Source organism: Chaetura pelagica, unplaced genomic scaffold, assembly GCF_000747805.2.
Source record: "Chaetura pelagica isolate M959 unplaced genomic scaffold, ChaPel_1.0 scaffold63, whole genome shotgun sequence".
Taxonomy (NCBI): domain Eukaryota; kingdom Metazoa; phylum Chordata; class Aves; order Apodiformes; family Apodidae; genus Chaetura; species Chaetura pelagica.
The window spans coordinates 2,621,494-2,636,493 of NW_009952896.1; the positions used below are offsets into that span (position 1 = coordinate 2,621,494).

A 15,000-nucleotide genomic window follows, 5' to 3' on the forward strand; every position below is an offset into this window, starting at 1 on the left:
GGTCGGCAAACAGCCGCACCGCAGCTACGGGGGTGGGGGGGGGCGACCTGCGCTTGGAGTGCCCGCAGCTTCTTTGCTACCCAGCTCATCCTACCTGCGCCACCGTGTGGTGAGACAATTCCGGCTACCCCAGCTTATAGGGGAAAGTATAATCCAGCCATTCGGGCATATCCCTCCCCTCTCCTTCCCTCACTTAAATAAGATGTGTAACTAAGGTGTACCCATATATGTTTAATGTGTTGTAATCACTCCTTTTGAACCTCCTGCCCCAAATTGCTTTGTTTTCCCCACAATAAACCGTGCATTTCTTTAGAAATATTAGTAAGCACTGAGCAAGTTATTCACTCGAAAAAGTCAGGGCATAAGTTCCTGTATCCTCTGTGTGAGGCGATACCCTCACGTGTGGATCTCTCAGCAAATCCTGATAAGTTAATACACTCCAATAAGGAGATATAATAGGTCACGGATCATGACAATACTGTATTTGGAAACAGGGAACAAATTTATCATTCACTCTGTGAAAGATATGTTATCAAAGAAAGATTCCAGAGGAAGTTGTAGGAAACGTAACTGCTAGGTATTTCATGTCAAATAACAAAAAGGCTTCAGTAATTATTTTTTTTTTATATTCCCACAAAAAAAATCCCTGCATTGATGTGGTTTTGATGTATGCATCTCTTCTTTTCACCCAAATTATAATTACATCATCATTTTCTCCCTCTTAAAATGGATGAAAAAGTCTGGATTATGTTCTTCATTTCCTGAAGTCTCATCAGTTTTGAGAAATATTTGTAGCAAAATCATTCTAGGTTCATGTTTCATTTAATATCACATTAATATATATATTTAATTTTGTTTATGGCTTTTACTTTCCACTATATTCCTTTTCCAAATATCACAAATGCAAATCTGCAAAAGAAATCTTCCGTGAGATCACAGAATGTTTTGGATTGGAGGAAACCTTTAAAGGTCCTCTAGTTTAACCCTCCTGCAATAAGCATGGACATCTTCAACTAGATCAGGTTGCCCTGACCCCTGTCCAACATGACCTTGAACGTTTCTAGGGATGGGGCATCCCCCACTGCACTAGGCAACCTATTGCCATGTCTCACTACCCTCATTGTAAAAGATTTCTTCCTTAAGCCTATTCTGAATCTACCCTCTTTTAGTTTAAAATAATTACCCCTTTTCCTATTGCTACACACCCTCCTTAAAAAGTCCGTCCCCATCTTTCTTAGAGCATTGAAAGGTTGCAATAAGGTCTTCCCAGAGGCTTCTCTTCTTCAGGTTGAACAACTCTAAATCTCTTAGCCCATTCTGATTATTTTTGTGGCCCTTCTCTGAACCACGTCTTTGTCTTTCCTGTACTGAAGACTCCAGGATGCAATACTGCAGATGAGCTTTCACCAGAGTGGAATAGAGGGGCAGAATTACCTTAAAATCATTCCTAGATTGAAACATTTATTTCTTCTATGTGTCAGTGCTACCTCTGCTGTTTTGGCCCTGTTTACAGTTGATGTTAATGCATCTGAACATGTTTTGCCAGCTTCCGAGGAAAATGTGCCAGTGTTGGAAGCAACAGCTGAACATTGGCCTCTTATATAAGAAATGATCCATACTCAGAGATCTAGATTTAATCTTATAAGTGGTAAATAGGCTTAAGGAGATAGGCGAAATAATTTTTTAATTGTTATATTTATGTTAAATTAAGGACAGAAATAAATGAAACTGGTAATCTACATGTGTCAAGAAATGAAAATAACTAAACAGTTATTTACTTGATTTTCCTCAGTGAAATGTTCTATTTGAGTTAGCTATATATTTATATGTTAAAGTTTCAAACTTAAGTCAAAAGTGACAATGTATTTTAAAGGTTTGTGTTTTTTTCCAGGGATGTTATTTTAATAAAATAGAAATAGCATTTTATCTGTGAGTGCTTGCCATGAGATGTTCAGCACTTGAGCAGTTCTTACCTTATTTTTTACTTTATATATATAGCTTTTACTTTACATATATATATATAAATATATATGTGTGTAGCTTTAATATATGCCTATAAAGTTCTTCTGCATCCGTGTTGGTCAGATCAGGCAGGAACTAACTAGTTCAGATCAGGAATAACCATACAAATTTCAGCCCATGGATTTAGCTTTGAGATAATGAAACATAGTCAAAATTATTCCTTTTACTGGAATTGCATTTTTTAGAATGCATACTAGTGAAAATTTTTGTCTACTGCCTCAAGACTATGATTTACCTCTTAGGTGAATAAATTATGAATAAATCATCTGTGTATTGAAGTTACAATGTTTTTATTTTTCTTACTCAACAAAATTACTCTTGTTGCCCTTGCTATATACTGGCATGAGAAAATCACTTAGAAGCTTTGTTACCATATCGATAAACTTTAACTTCTCAAGTTAAATTCTTGTGGCAAGGATTTTTAACTTTTTTAGTGGAGGAAATGTTTCTACAATTTCTCTACTTCATATTGAATAGCTTCCAGTGATGCTTTGCACCACTGACAAATGAAATGTAGTATTTGGCAGAAAAAACATTAGCTGTAGACAGGGTGTAATTTTGATGGCAGTTTCCAAGCAAACAACAACAGAAGTAATTGCAATAGATTGATCTGAAGCAAATTATCTGCCATCACACAGTCAGTGTATGTTAATTCTAAAAAAATGAAATAATAGTAGATCTTTGGGTGGATAGTGTCTCTAAGACGTGGGGGGAGGGGATTTCATTGCATTATAATATGTTTCTACAGATAAATATGCCTTTTTAAAAATTATTATTATTATTTGGCATTATGTTTCTGAATGCTGAATCCCTAGGAGTTAAGCATTAGCCTGCAGTAAATTATCCAGACCTGGAATACCTTCTGTTCTTTAGCTGGACTCTCTGAAAATGTGGGTTTCTGGGTATACCTTTTCAGAGTACCACTCTAACCCTCCTGATGTCACTCCTGAAAATACATTTTCCACTCTAGATCTTCGGATGCAACTGATCCTTCACTGTTGATCATTCCAGACATCCCTTGAAGAAATTAAATGCTCCACAGCATCATCGAGATTTGTTAGATTCCACAAAGTACTGATATTCTGTAAAGCCAGAGATACAAAAATTTTGCAGATACATTATCTTTTGTAGACAGAGAGAGTGTAAGTTATACAGGTATATCCAAAGAGGTTGTCAAGAAGCACAACCCTCCTTTTTTTTTTTTTTTTTTCCTGCAGCCTAGTCTTGTCTTTCTGTCATGTTACAAGTACATTGGAGACAAAGCTCTCTTTAATAATATTTACATCGCTTCTGTCATGTTTCTGTGCCATAGTTCTTGTACACATGGCCCCTTATCATGCAATTCACAGTTTTGCTTACACCTTGGGGATCAGCCTAAAGGCCTGGGCTCAGAAGATCCTCGTGTTTTTTTTTTTTTTTTTTCCTGCAGCCTAGTCTTGTCTTTCTGTCATGTTACAAGTACATTGGAGACAAAGCTCTCTTTAATAATGTTTACATCGCTTCTGTCATGTTTCTGTGCCATAGTTCTTGTACACATGGCCCCTTATCATGCAATTCACAGTTTTGCTTACATGAGGTCCCCCAGACTGGGCTCTTGAGGCTGTAGACTGCTAGTGGTCATAAGATGCCTCCACCTGAATTTTTGAGGGGTTTAAGATTTCAAGCATATGTTAATTCATCATTATCATAAAGTTAGACAAGAAATGAACAAAATCCTGGCAGAAACAAGAATAGCTGTAGATAGTAGATAAGTACATATTCCTATGTCCTAAGGTTAATTTGTGCTCATGAACCTATATACCCAAATACCATTTTGCAGCTTTTTCCTGAGCATTCCCAGTGCTGAAGCTTTTAATACAGTTTAAATGACAATATAAAACCTGTGGTAATTCAGAAAATAGTATCATCATAGCAACATTCATTCAATTTACAATTTTGAGATTACCTATCACATATGGTTCTGTGTGATCTTGTATTTATATTTGCTTTGTTTTTTAGCTCCAGACCAGTCTGTCTGAACCAATGACATTATCCAAGTCGATCTCTCTTCCTCGTAGTGCATATTGGCATCATATCACCCGGCAGAACAGCGTTGGAGAAATCTACAGTTTACAAGGCAAGTTCCTTATAAGTGAATGCCATGTCTATTATCTTCTTTCCATTTGACCACAATTCATGCAAATTGCTTTTTATTTGCCCTGGTTGTTTTCTTTTAATTTAATTTTATCAATTGTCAGGAACCTCAGCAGGATTCCCAAAGTTACATAAAACAGGTTTCTTTTAGTCATTTTGTAAAGTAATGATGAAAATTATTCCTTGAATCACCACATAAAACTGGATAGACAATTTGGCTTGATGTAGCTTCTCAGTAGCTAATGAATGTCAGGTTGCTTTAGAAGTTTCTTCCAGTAAGATTGTTTATGTATTCGGTCAACCAAAGAGTGCCCAATTAAATTTACATGAAGTGGCTATATGAGTTGCAAGATTAATTCTAGGAATAGAGCTAGTCTTGTTGAATTTGCTTGGTGAATCATAGATATGAATTGCTGATTAGACTAATTTACAGGCCCTATAAACTTATCTTTTTCTGTCTCCAGTTCTCTTTCATATATTTAAAATCTACCGTATTTGCTTAAGACTTGAAATGCTGTAATTAAAGTAACTTGATGACGATCACAGGCTTGGAAGGGACCTCGAAAGATCATCTAGTCCAACCCCCCTGCCAGAGCAGGGTCACCTAGAGCACATCACACAGGAACGCATCCAGGCAGGTTTTGAATGTCTCCAGCGAAGGAGACTCCACAAGCTCTCTGGGCAGCCTGTTCCAGTGCTCTGTCACTCTCACAGTAAAGAAGTTCTTCCTGATATTAACATGGAACCTCCTATGCTCCAGTTTGCACTCATTGCTCCTTGTCCTATCACTAGACATCACTGAAAAAAGCCTGGCTCTGTCCTCGAGACACTCACCTTAACATATCGGTAAACATTGATGAGGTTGCCCCTCAGTCTCCTCTTCTCTAAGCTAAAGAGACCCAGCTCCCTTAGCCTTTCCTCATAAGGGAGATATTCCACTCCCTTCATCATCTTTGTGACTCTGTGCTGGACTCTTTCAAGCAGTTCCCTGTCCTTCTTGAACTGAGGGGCCCAGAACTGGACACAATATTCCAGATGCAGCCTCACCAAGGCAGAATAGAAGGGGAGGAGAACCTCCCTTGACCTGCTAACCACACCCTTTCTAACACACCCCAGGATGCCATTGGCCTTCTTGGCCACAAGGGCACATTGTTGGCTCATGGTCATCCTCCTGTCCAGCAGGACCCCCAGGTCCTTTTGTCCTACACTGCTCTCCAGCAGGTCAGCCCCCAACCTGTACTGGTCCATGGGGTTATTCTTTCCCAGATGCAAGACTCTACACTTCCCCTTGTTGAATTTCATCAAGTTTCTCCCTGCCCAACTCTCCAGCCTGTCCAGGTCTCGTTGAATGGCAGCACAGCCTTCTGGTGTGTCAGCCACTCGTCCCAGTTTAGTGTCATAAGCAAACTTGCTGAGTGCACACTCTGTTCCCTCATCCAGGTCATTGATGAAAATATTGAATAGTACCAGTCCCAGTACCGACCCCTGAGGGACTCCACTGGTCTCAGACCTCCAACTGGATTTTGTCCCATTGGCCACAACTCTCTGACCAACCAGTTCATGATCCACCTCACTACCTGATCTATCCACCTAGTTACTTCCTCATAGAAGGCTATAAGGTTGGTCAAACATGACTTCCCCTTGGTAAAACCATGTTGACTGCTCTTAATGACCCCCTCATCCTTGATATGCCTAGAGAAAAGATGATGATGATTCACTGCTCTTAAGCTGAAATTGATTTTTATCTTTTAGGAAAGTGAAATCATTGTCAAATTTTCAATTTCAACCCTTGTTAATATCATCGTTCTCACTTCTAAACAATACAACCTGTCATAAACATATTTATTTTTATTATTTGGAAAGGACTTGAGGACTCCATTTCACTTCTCTCTTAATAATGTTCACACAAGCAATTTACATTTAAATAAGATGTTAAAAACAGCTCACAAGCAAGAGTACCCAATGCAAACATAGTACGTTTTCATGAAAATAAATGAAATGCAGTGTATAGATGAAAGACATTAAGTGTTTTGTTTTGTAAATTATCGCATAAATTAAAATCAGCAGGTAAGCTGTGAATTCAGTGGGTGACTCTTTAAAGAGTACAGCATATGTTTCCCATCACTCCCCATACAAGGACAAAGTGAATTTCTAATCATGGTTATACTCTCAGAGTTTGTGAAAAAAGTTGTGCTTGTGGACGGCCATAAAAATATTAATCAAAATATTAATCAAATCACTGATATTTTTTTCATTAACACAATAAGGATGCAAAAAAACAGGAAAGTTTATTTGTGGTTATTTTAGAGTTTCACTTCTTATGTTCTTGATGCATCTTTCCTTTGGCTAAAAGATAGTAAACCTGTTATGATATATAGGAAGTAACATAAATGTATGTAACTTTGTTCATTCTTTGTGATCTTCTATTAAATGACCTTTAGGAAAGCAAAGGAAAGCAAAACTTGATACATCAATGAATAGCTGAAAATCTACATCTAGCTTTGCAGGATGCAATATATTGGAAGAATATTTTTTAAAATGCAAGAATTTTAATTTTTTGAAGTATGCAGACTTTATTCACATATCCACTGAAACATGGGACTAGTAACTCTTTCAAGACTTAGGATTTCCTTTTCTCTTACATATACTATGATGATTGAAACTTGAGAAAGCATGGTTGATTTCAGGAGACACTTGTTCCATTTTACCAGTGGTTTAAGAAATGCATGCAGAGTAGAATTTTATCTCCTTCTGGTTGGAGAAATTTACACCCCAAAATATTACTAATTTTCTGTAATGAAGATCTCTTTGAATGTTCTTCTGCAATTTGAGCATAAGCTGGACGGAGCAAAAAGTATACATTTGCTTACTAATACTTGTTCATACTGGTTGTCAAAGCACCATCCCAGACATGCTTCATGGATGTAGGTGGAAAGTGGGTAGTGAGGAAGCAGATTGCAAGCATCACTTCAGCCCTCAACTTAGCAGAGGAGCCAGGTGAAGAAAGGAAAAATCACTTGCTGCCATTGTGATCTCCACTGAGCTTGAAAAGGTATATTACACCTTCAGAGAGATGACATTTTCCTTAAAGAATAATCCATCAAACTCAGTTCTGCATGTGTATTCATGACAAGGCTTTTTAAATTCAGGAAACAAATTTGAAAATTCCTCACATTCCTCTGAATATTCATAAACTCTAAAATGAAATAGCTTGAATGGTGTCTACCTATATTCAGATTACTATCAATATCAGAAAAGTAACAGCCAAACTCACTGTTAAGTACGTGTGAAAGTGTTTCCATAGTGGCAATTATTTCAAACTTGCAGTCTGAAGTGACTAGAATTAAATTAATAACAGCTGGTGATGTATAGGGAGAAATGAATATGTGCTCATACTACCATAGATAAATTGGCTTTTTGGGAGTTATTCAGCAGTTGAATTAAACTTAATTAGTAGTGTGAGTTGATCTGATAATGAATATGCTGTAAAGTAAGGTGAGGGTTCTTTTTTATTTTTTGTAAGACTACTTTTGATGAAAAAAGGCAATTCAATAAAAGGGCATTGAGTTTATCATCCTCCATTTGCCCATGAAGACACACATATGTAAAGACCTGAAAAGATTAAAATGTAGAATAATAGTGATAAAGGAACACAGGTTGCACAAACTACCCTAAAAAGAGGTGGGCTGGTTTCTCACTTTATAGAGCTTTTCTTCCATTTGTGTCTTCCTTGCACCCTTTCAGTTCTGATTGCACCACTAAAAGAAAACTAGTAGTTCAACTGTCTGATTAGTCTCACCACTAGGAACAACTTGGTGGTTGACTCTTACTAGTGGCAACACATCAGTACCAGTATTCATTTCAAATTTTACAGCACAATGCTGCAGGTCTGACAGTTTCCATCCAAGATTGCAGCCACTCAGGAAGCTGTGGTGTGGGGCCTCATTCTCTGACACAGTGGTTCCCTTTTTGTATTTGGGTTTAAATTTGCTTAGGATGAAAAAAGGATTGCAGGCTGAGTTTTCAGCTAGCTGAAATTTAGTGTTGTAGTTCTTGCTCTAGATAATTTGAATAGTACAAATTCTAAACACAGTCCTCTTGTATATAATTAAACAAATAAAGCCAAATAAAATTTGGTACGAAGACCTGCACTAGCTTTTAGTATTGCAGTTACTGAAATCCTTGAGGAAATTATGTTCAGAAAATCTAATCACAGTCTGGCCTTCCTCCAAGAAATTCAAAATTAATAATTGCTTTCAAGCACCTCTGTTGTATTTGAGTCTTGTTTGTGTTCCTTATTTGGATTTTTTTTTTTTTTTGCTACCCCTATTCAAAGTGATGAACATCTACCCACATAAGCAATCCTATGATAGTACTCATTTGAAGGAATGTACATTTGTATAAGAACCACACCAGTAACATCTTACATGTTTTCCTCTTAAATAGAACACTAATGCTTTTTTCCACAGTGAATTCCCCGTCACAGTTTGCTTATCACAAATGCTTATTTGCTCTACCAAAAAGGCTTACCACATTTTTTGTAAGCCCTTACAAAATAATTAAATGATACTGAAAATTTTAAGGTGCCTGCTAAGAGCTAGAGTCATATTTTTAAGCTCAGTGAGGAATTCTGAGAAATAGTCTTAAATGAGACAGGTCTTAATCTTGAAGCATCACTTAAGCTTGTAGGTACATGTCTAAATCAAAACCAGACAGAAATAAAAACTGTTCTCAAGGAAGTCTGTCAGAATTTTGTTGTTGATATGCAATTACCTTTTGTATTTTTGTACATGCATATTTGTATATGCAAGAAACATAAATTTGATTATGCAAACCAAAACAGAGGGAAACTCTGGCTCCTCTTTGGCCTAGGTAAGCAAGCCTGTATTGTCCCTTGTCTTTTGGCCTTGGTAGGTCAGAGCTCACATGTCTCTTGTTATTTAATATATTGGAAGTAGAGTAACATGTAGTGCTAACCCATTCAGCTAAAAGGTTTTGTGCATAAAAGGGAGCCAAAGTCATACACAAATTATTTCTCCCAGGTACATAAGTTTCCAGCCTTTTCAAAGATTCAAAATAATCAGAGAATATTCAAGTTGCTAAATATTTTGAAGGGTTTGAATTATCCTGTTCAACTGTCCTTAGGCTAATCCTGCAGGAATTTCCTATGTAATCTTCAGCAGTTTTCTGTAAATTAAAGCATGTAAAATGAATTGAAGGAAATTTGTCATTTTGGCATTTCCATTGTTTGTCCCTGTGCCAAGAAACAGAGTACAGAATCCATTTTACCATATAATATTGGTGCCAGAATAATGCGAATGACATTAAAATGTTAGACTGTATCTGTTATATAAACCTGATCATTCAGTAATGTTTCACTAAGTGTCTACCAGCAGCTGAAGCTGAAATGCTTTATAGCCTCCCACCTTCCCATTTCCTTTGCTGAATCTCATCAGGACTTTCACATTAGTGAATGAGGCCTATAAAATTTGAAGTATGAACAAGGATGCCTGAAACAAGATACTTGCTGAGTAGAAACTACGTAAGAGCTACATTATTTAAAATGACTGTATTATGTGACTTCTCAAGTCTTATGCAGTAGATTTGATCCTTTTCTTTTGAGTTTTGAAATTTGATGCAAAATATTGTATCACTAGATTGATATTAAAATGGTGTATTGGAAATGGAGAGTGTCTTACTAAGAAACTAGTAAAGAAGAACCTCATTTTCTTCAACACTGAGTGCTGTAGATATTAAGAGTACTACTGACAAGCTCTAAAAAGAGTATCTTCACAGAATCACACAGAATCATCATGGTTGGAAAGGACCTTTGAGATCAAAGTCCAACCATCAACACAAAAAAACCCCAAACAATAAAAACAAACAACCATGCACACTCCACCAAAAAACACCCACAAAAAATTATGTCGGCCACTAGAACATGCCCTGAAATGCCACATATACATATTTCTTGAATACCTCCAAGGATGATGACTCAACCACCTACCTGGGCTGGCTGTTCCAGTGCCTGACCACTCTTTCAGTATAGAAATTCTTCCTAATATCCAATCTGAACCTTCCCTGCCACAAATTCAGGCAATTTCCTCTGTTCTTGTAATTATTTACTTGGCAGCAGAGGCCAGCATTCACCTCCATACAACCTCCTTTCTGGTAGTTATAGAGGGCAATGGGGTCTCCCTTCACCCTCCTCTTCTAAGGCTGAACAGCCCCAGTTCCCTCAGCTGCTCCTTGTATAACTTGTTCCTAGACCCTTCACCAGCTCAGTGTCTCTCCTCTGGACATGCTACAGGATCTCAATGTCCTGTGTATAGTGAGGGTCCCAAAACTGCACACAGTACTCGAGATGTGGCCTCACCACTGCCAAGTACAGGGGCACGATCACTTCCCCTGCTCCTGCTGGCCACACTATTCCTGATACAAGCCAGGATGCCATTGGCCTTCTTGGCCACCTGGGCACACTGCTGGCTCATGTTAAAGACAGCTGTCAGCCAGTACCCTGAGGTCCTTTTCTGCCAGGCAGATTTCCAGCCACTCTTCCCCAAGCCTGCAGTGTTGCATGGGCTTTTTGTGACTGAAATGCAGGACCCAGCACTTGGCCTCATTGAACCTCATACAACTGGCTTTGACCCATCAATCCAGCCAGTCCAGGTCCCTCTGTAGATCCTTCCTACCCTCAGGCAGATGAACACTCCCACCCAATTTCTCCTTGTTAATCCTTCAAAATTCTTTGAAAATATCTTTAGAGAAAGGATTTGAATCCAAGTTTCTTTGCCCTCATTTAAAGAACAAATGAGATATTCTCTTATAAAGCAATATGGAATAAAGGAAATGCAATACCAGGCTGGAAGAGAGATAAGAGAGAAAGGACTTGATAGAAACCGGAGTTGCATGCTCTGGAATTTACATTATAAATATCAAAGACTGTCCTTTCCTACTTTTAAGAAAAATGTCCACGTGAAGACAAAGAGTGTACTGCAAAGCCATACCTATCCTACCTGCAGACGGTAGAGGTAAGGTTGTAAGTAGAATGAGTTTTTTTGTTGGTCAGCATCAAATGCCTTAATTGGAGAGTGAGGATGAAATTAAAAATCATGTTATGCCTCAGCCCAGCCCAAGGAAGTGATGGAAATGCAACAGCTTGTGAGGGAAGGCACCTTGTCCCCCTCTGTTGGCACGGCTCTTCTGCCCTGGATTTCTTGACTGAGAAACTAAAGATGTATCTTCTCTCTGCCTCTTGTCCTCCTGGCACTTTCATCCCCACTCAGCATAAAAAGCAGGGTGTTATCTAATCCACATCTGTCCCTGAGGATAATCCTTGGTAGGGCCTGCCACTGCCAGTAACAGGCATTCTGTTTTTTCTCCAAACTCTGTTGAGCCCTATATAACCACCACAGGCTATTCCCAAAGGTGTTTGATATGAGCTAGGTGCAACTTACTTTTAGTCACTATTATCATGCATTCAAAGTAAAGTGTCTACTTTATGAATTGAAAACTTAGTTGAGAATTAGCTAATTGTGCACTGGCATGTTTTCAACCTACAGAAGACGTGGCTATACCACTGTTTTTATCTTTTCTGAATGAAATATAATTAAGACAAAATTTTGATCAGTTGTTTGGTTTCAACTTCCAAGAAAAATACTCTTCCTCTGGCTTACAACATTGCTCAGTGGTCTCGCATTTTACTAATTAAACATTTAATTGCTATCAGTTTTATTCCTTTCCATACTGTACTTCTGTAAAATTGTCATTACTAAGTGTGGTGTTTTTTCATGGAAGTTAGTGAAAATAGAGTGAAACAAGTTTTCATTTTTAACTCATTTTGCCACTTTTCCACACATCTTTAAAAATACATAACAATTACAGAATGTTTTCTTCCTAAATACCTATTATGCACATGCCAGCATAGCTTTTCTGTGTCCATATATTTGCCTCCCTTTTGCTATAATAGGAATGAATCTTACTTGTTAATGAGGTTTCTGAACACACCTGTGTCAGGGTATCTAATGGGAAGCTGTGAGATTTTTCTAATTTCTTGGTCATAGACTGATGGTATCAAAGCATGAATGCAGGTACCCAAATATGCTTTATCTTCTCTTCATGGGTGAACATCCCAGGTTTTGGGAATAATCGCAAGCAGTGCTACTGCTGAAAGAGCCTTTTCACATAAGAGTTGAAACTTAAATTTAATTTGAAGAAACCGATTCTAGCAGTTATTGTTGTAGGTGCAGCATCACTTTAAATGATTGACTATTTACTGACTTCTGCCACTTGTTTTTATCCATTATTGCAGTTATACTGTTCTAGGATATCTCAGCAGGTTTGTAGGGCTTCTGTCTGTGAGATGACAGTCCTATAATCACCAAACTTTTTATGTCACAAGCCTTTCATGATGGAAACAATTTTGTCAATGTCAAATTGTTGTTGTAGGGATTATCCATTAATCTGTTTGTGAAGAGTCTTGTTTTTCTCCTGTCACCTAACTGTCACCAACCAATTTTTAACAAATATATGGGGAGTGGAGGAGAGAGGAGGACACAGGGCTGTGACATATATACTGAACATTCTCTGTACCATTGTGTGAAGTTTCAGTCACAAATATATACTAGTTTGTATATGCTGATAACATCTTTTTATCCTCTAGGATACATGTAGGAAGGTCTATTCTCAATGCCTGTGACTGCAAAATTCTTGTAACATCTCAACCATAGATCTTCACGGTATCACAGTATCACAGCATCACTCTGCTTGGTAAAGACCTTCAAAATCATCAAATCCAACCACTACCCTAACTCTGCCACATCCACCACTAAACCCTAGCCCATGGCACCACATCTGTCTTTTTAGATGTCTCCAGGGATGGTAGCTCAACCACCTTCTCGGACAGCCTGGATCACCAAGTCCAGATCCTGCCCCACTATAGGACAACCCCAAAGTTCACACCATGTCCCTGAGGACATTGTTCAAATGCTTCTTGAATATTGTTAGGCTCAGTGCCATTACTGCTTCCCTGGGGAGCCTATTCCAGTGCTCCACCACCCTCTCCCCTAGGTGAAGAATCTCTTCCAAATGTCCAGCCTAAACCTCCCCCTGCAAATCTTCCTACCGTTTTCTTGGGTCCTATTGTTGATCACCAGAGAGAAGAGGTCAGCGCCTGCTCCTCCTCCTTCCCTAATGAAGAAGCAGCAAGCTGCAATGAGTTCTCCCCTCAATCTCCTTTTCTCCAGGCTGAACAGACCAAGTGCCTTTAGCTACTCCTCATACAGCTTCCCCTCCAAACCCTTCACCAACCTTGTGGCCCTCCTCTGGACACTGTCCAGTAGCCTTATATCCTTTTGCACCCAAAACTGCACTCAGTACTCAAGATGGGGCCACACCAGTGCAGAGTAAAGTGGGACAATCACTTCCCTTGACCAGCTGGCTATGCTGTGCCTGATGCACCCCAGGAGTCCATTTATCCTTCTGCCTCTTGGCTCATGTTCAACTTGCCATTGACCACAACCCCCAGATCCCTCTCCACAGGGCTGCTCTCCAGACTCTTGCTCCCAAAACTGTGTCTATATCCAGGGCTGCCATGTCCCAGGTGCAAAATCCGGCATTTCTCTTGTTGAACTTCATGCTATTGGTGATTGCCCAGCTCTCTAATTTGTCCAGATTGCTCTGCAGGGCCTCTCTGCCTTCGAGAGTGTCAACCACTCCCCCCAAATTGGTGTGATACATGAACTGTATAAGTAGGCCTGCAAGTCATTTATGAATATATTAAAAGAGTACTAGCCCTGAGATGGATCCCTGTGGAACCCTGCTAGTGACCGGTTGCCAGCCTGATGTGACCCCATTTACTATGAGCCTTTGAGCTTGACCCATCAGCCAATTTCTAACCCAGTGCATTATGTTCTTGTCCAGCTGAATGCTGGACATTTTGTTTAGAAGGATGCTGTGAGAGACAGTATTAAAGGTCTTTCTGAAATCTAGAAAGATTACATCAACTGGTTTCCCTTGGTCAACTAGGTCATAGGAACTTTTCATAGAAAGAAATCAAATTAGTTAAGCAGGACCTTCCCCTAATGAACCTGTGTTGGCTGGGACCAATGACTGTGTTGTCTTTTAGATGTTTTCCTATAGCTCCCAGAAGAATCTTCTCCAAAATCTTACCAGGCGCTGAGGTGAAACTAACAGGCCTGTAGTTACCAGGGTCATCCCTGTTGCCCTTCTTAAAGACTGGGACATTTGGCAACTTCCAGTCAACTGGTACCTCTCCAGATTCCCAATCTGTAGTCTTCAGTTCACCTAGTGTAAGAATAAGTTTCTTTATAATTTTGTATTATTTCATGATTTGCTGTCCAGCATTTGAAAGCAAAGTACAACTCCATCTTATGCACATGAATTGTGTTAGGACTGAAGAAATATAAAGAAAGGCTCAGGATGCCTATTCACATACTCTTATTACCTTAGTTGTACTTCTATTGAACTGTAAGAATGAGCCATAAATTTTGCAGTGGTGTTTATTGTGTAATAAAATATCAAAGAAGAGGACAATTTAAGCGGTTGTCCTCAAGGTGTGACTGTTTTTTTGCTTATGCTGCAGTAAATCAGGAATATTGTTAGGGATATAAAGGACATTATGGTAGTTCATAACTATTATGAATAGGAAAAATGTACAGAAAATTTGAATAATATCCTTGCTATGAATATAAGATACTTACTCATTCTGTTTATTTAAATGTTCAAAACCATGCAAGATGCAAAATAAATCCTTCATAAGTAGACAAGAAAGGTAACTTAATTTGTTGTTAAGGCATTTGTCTTCTGCTGTTTCAAGTCATTCCT

At 38.6% G+C, this 15,000-nt stretch overlaps 1 protein-coding gene across 1 annotated transcript in view; it reads left to right on the top strand.

Moving 5' to 3' along the window:
* Positions 1 to 15,000, top strand: part of DOK6 (docking protein 6) — a 236,721-nt gene that overhangs the window by 189,717 nt on the left and 32,004 nt on the right. The window contains exon 7 of the mRNA XM_009995634.1: positions 4,021 to 4,138. Within this exon, the coding sequence (XP_009993936.1) occupies positions 4,021 to 4,138 (118 nt within the window). The remainder of the gene's footprint in view (positions 1 to 4,020; positions 4,139 to 15,000) is intronic.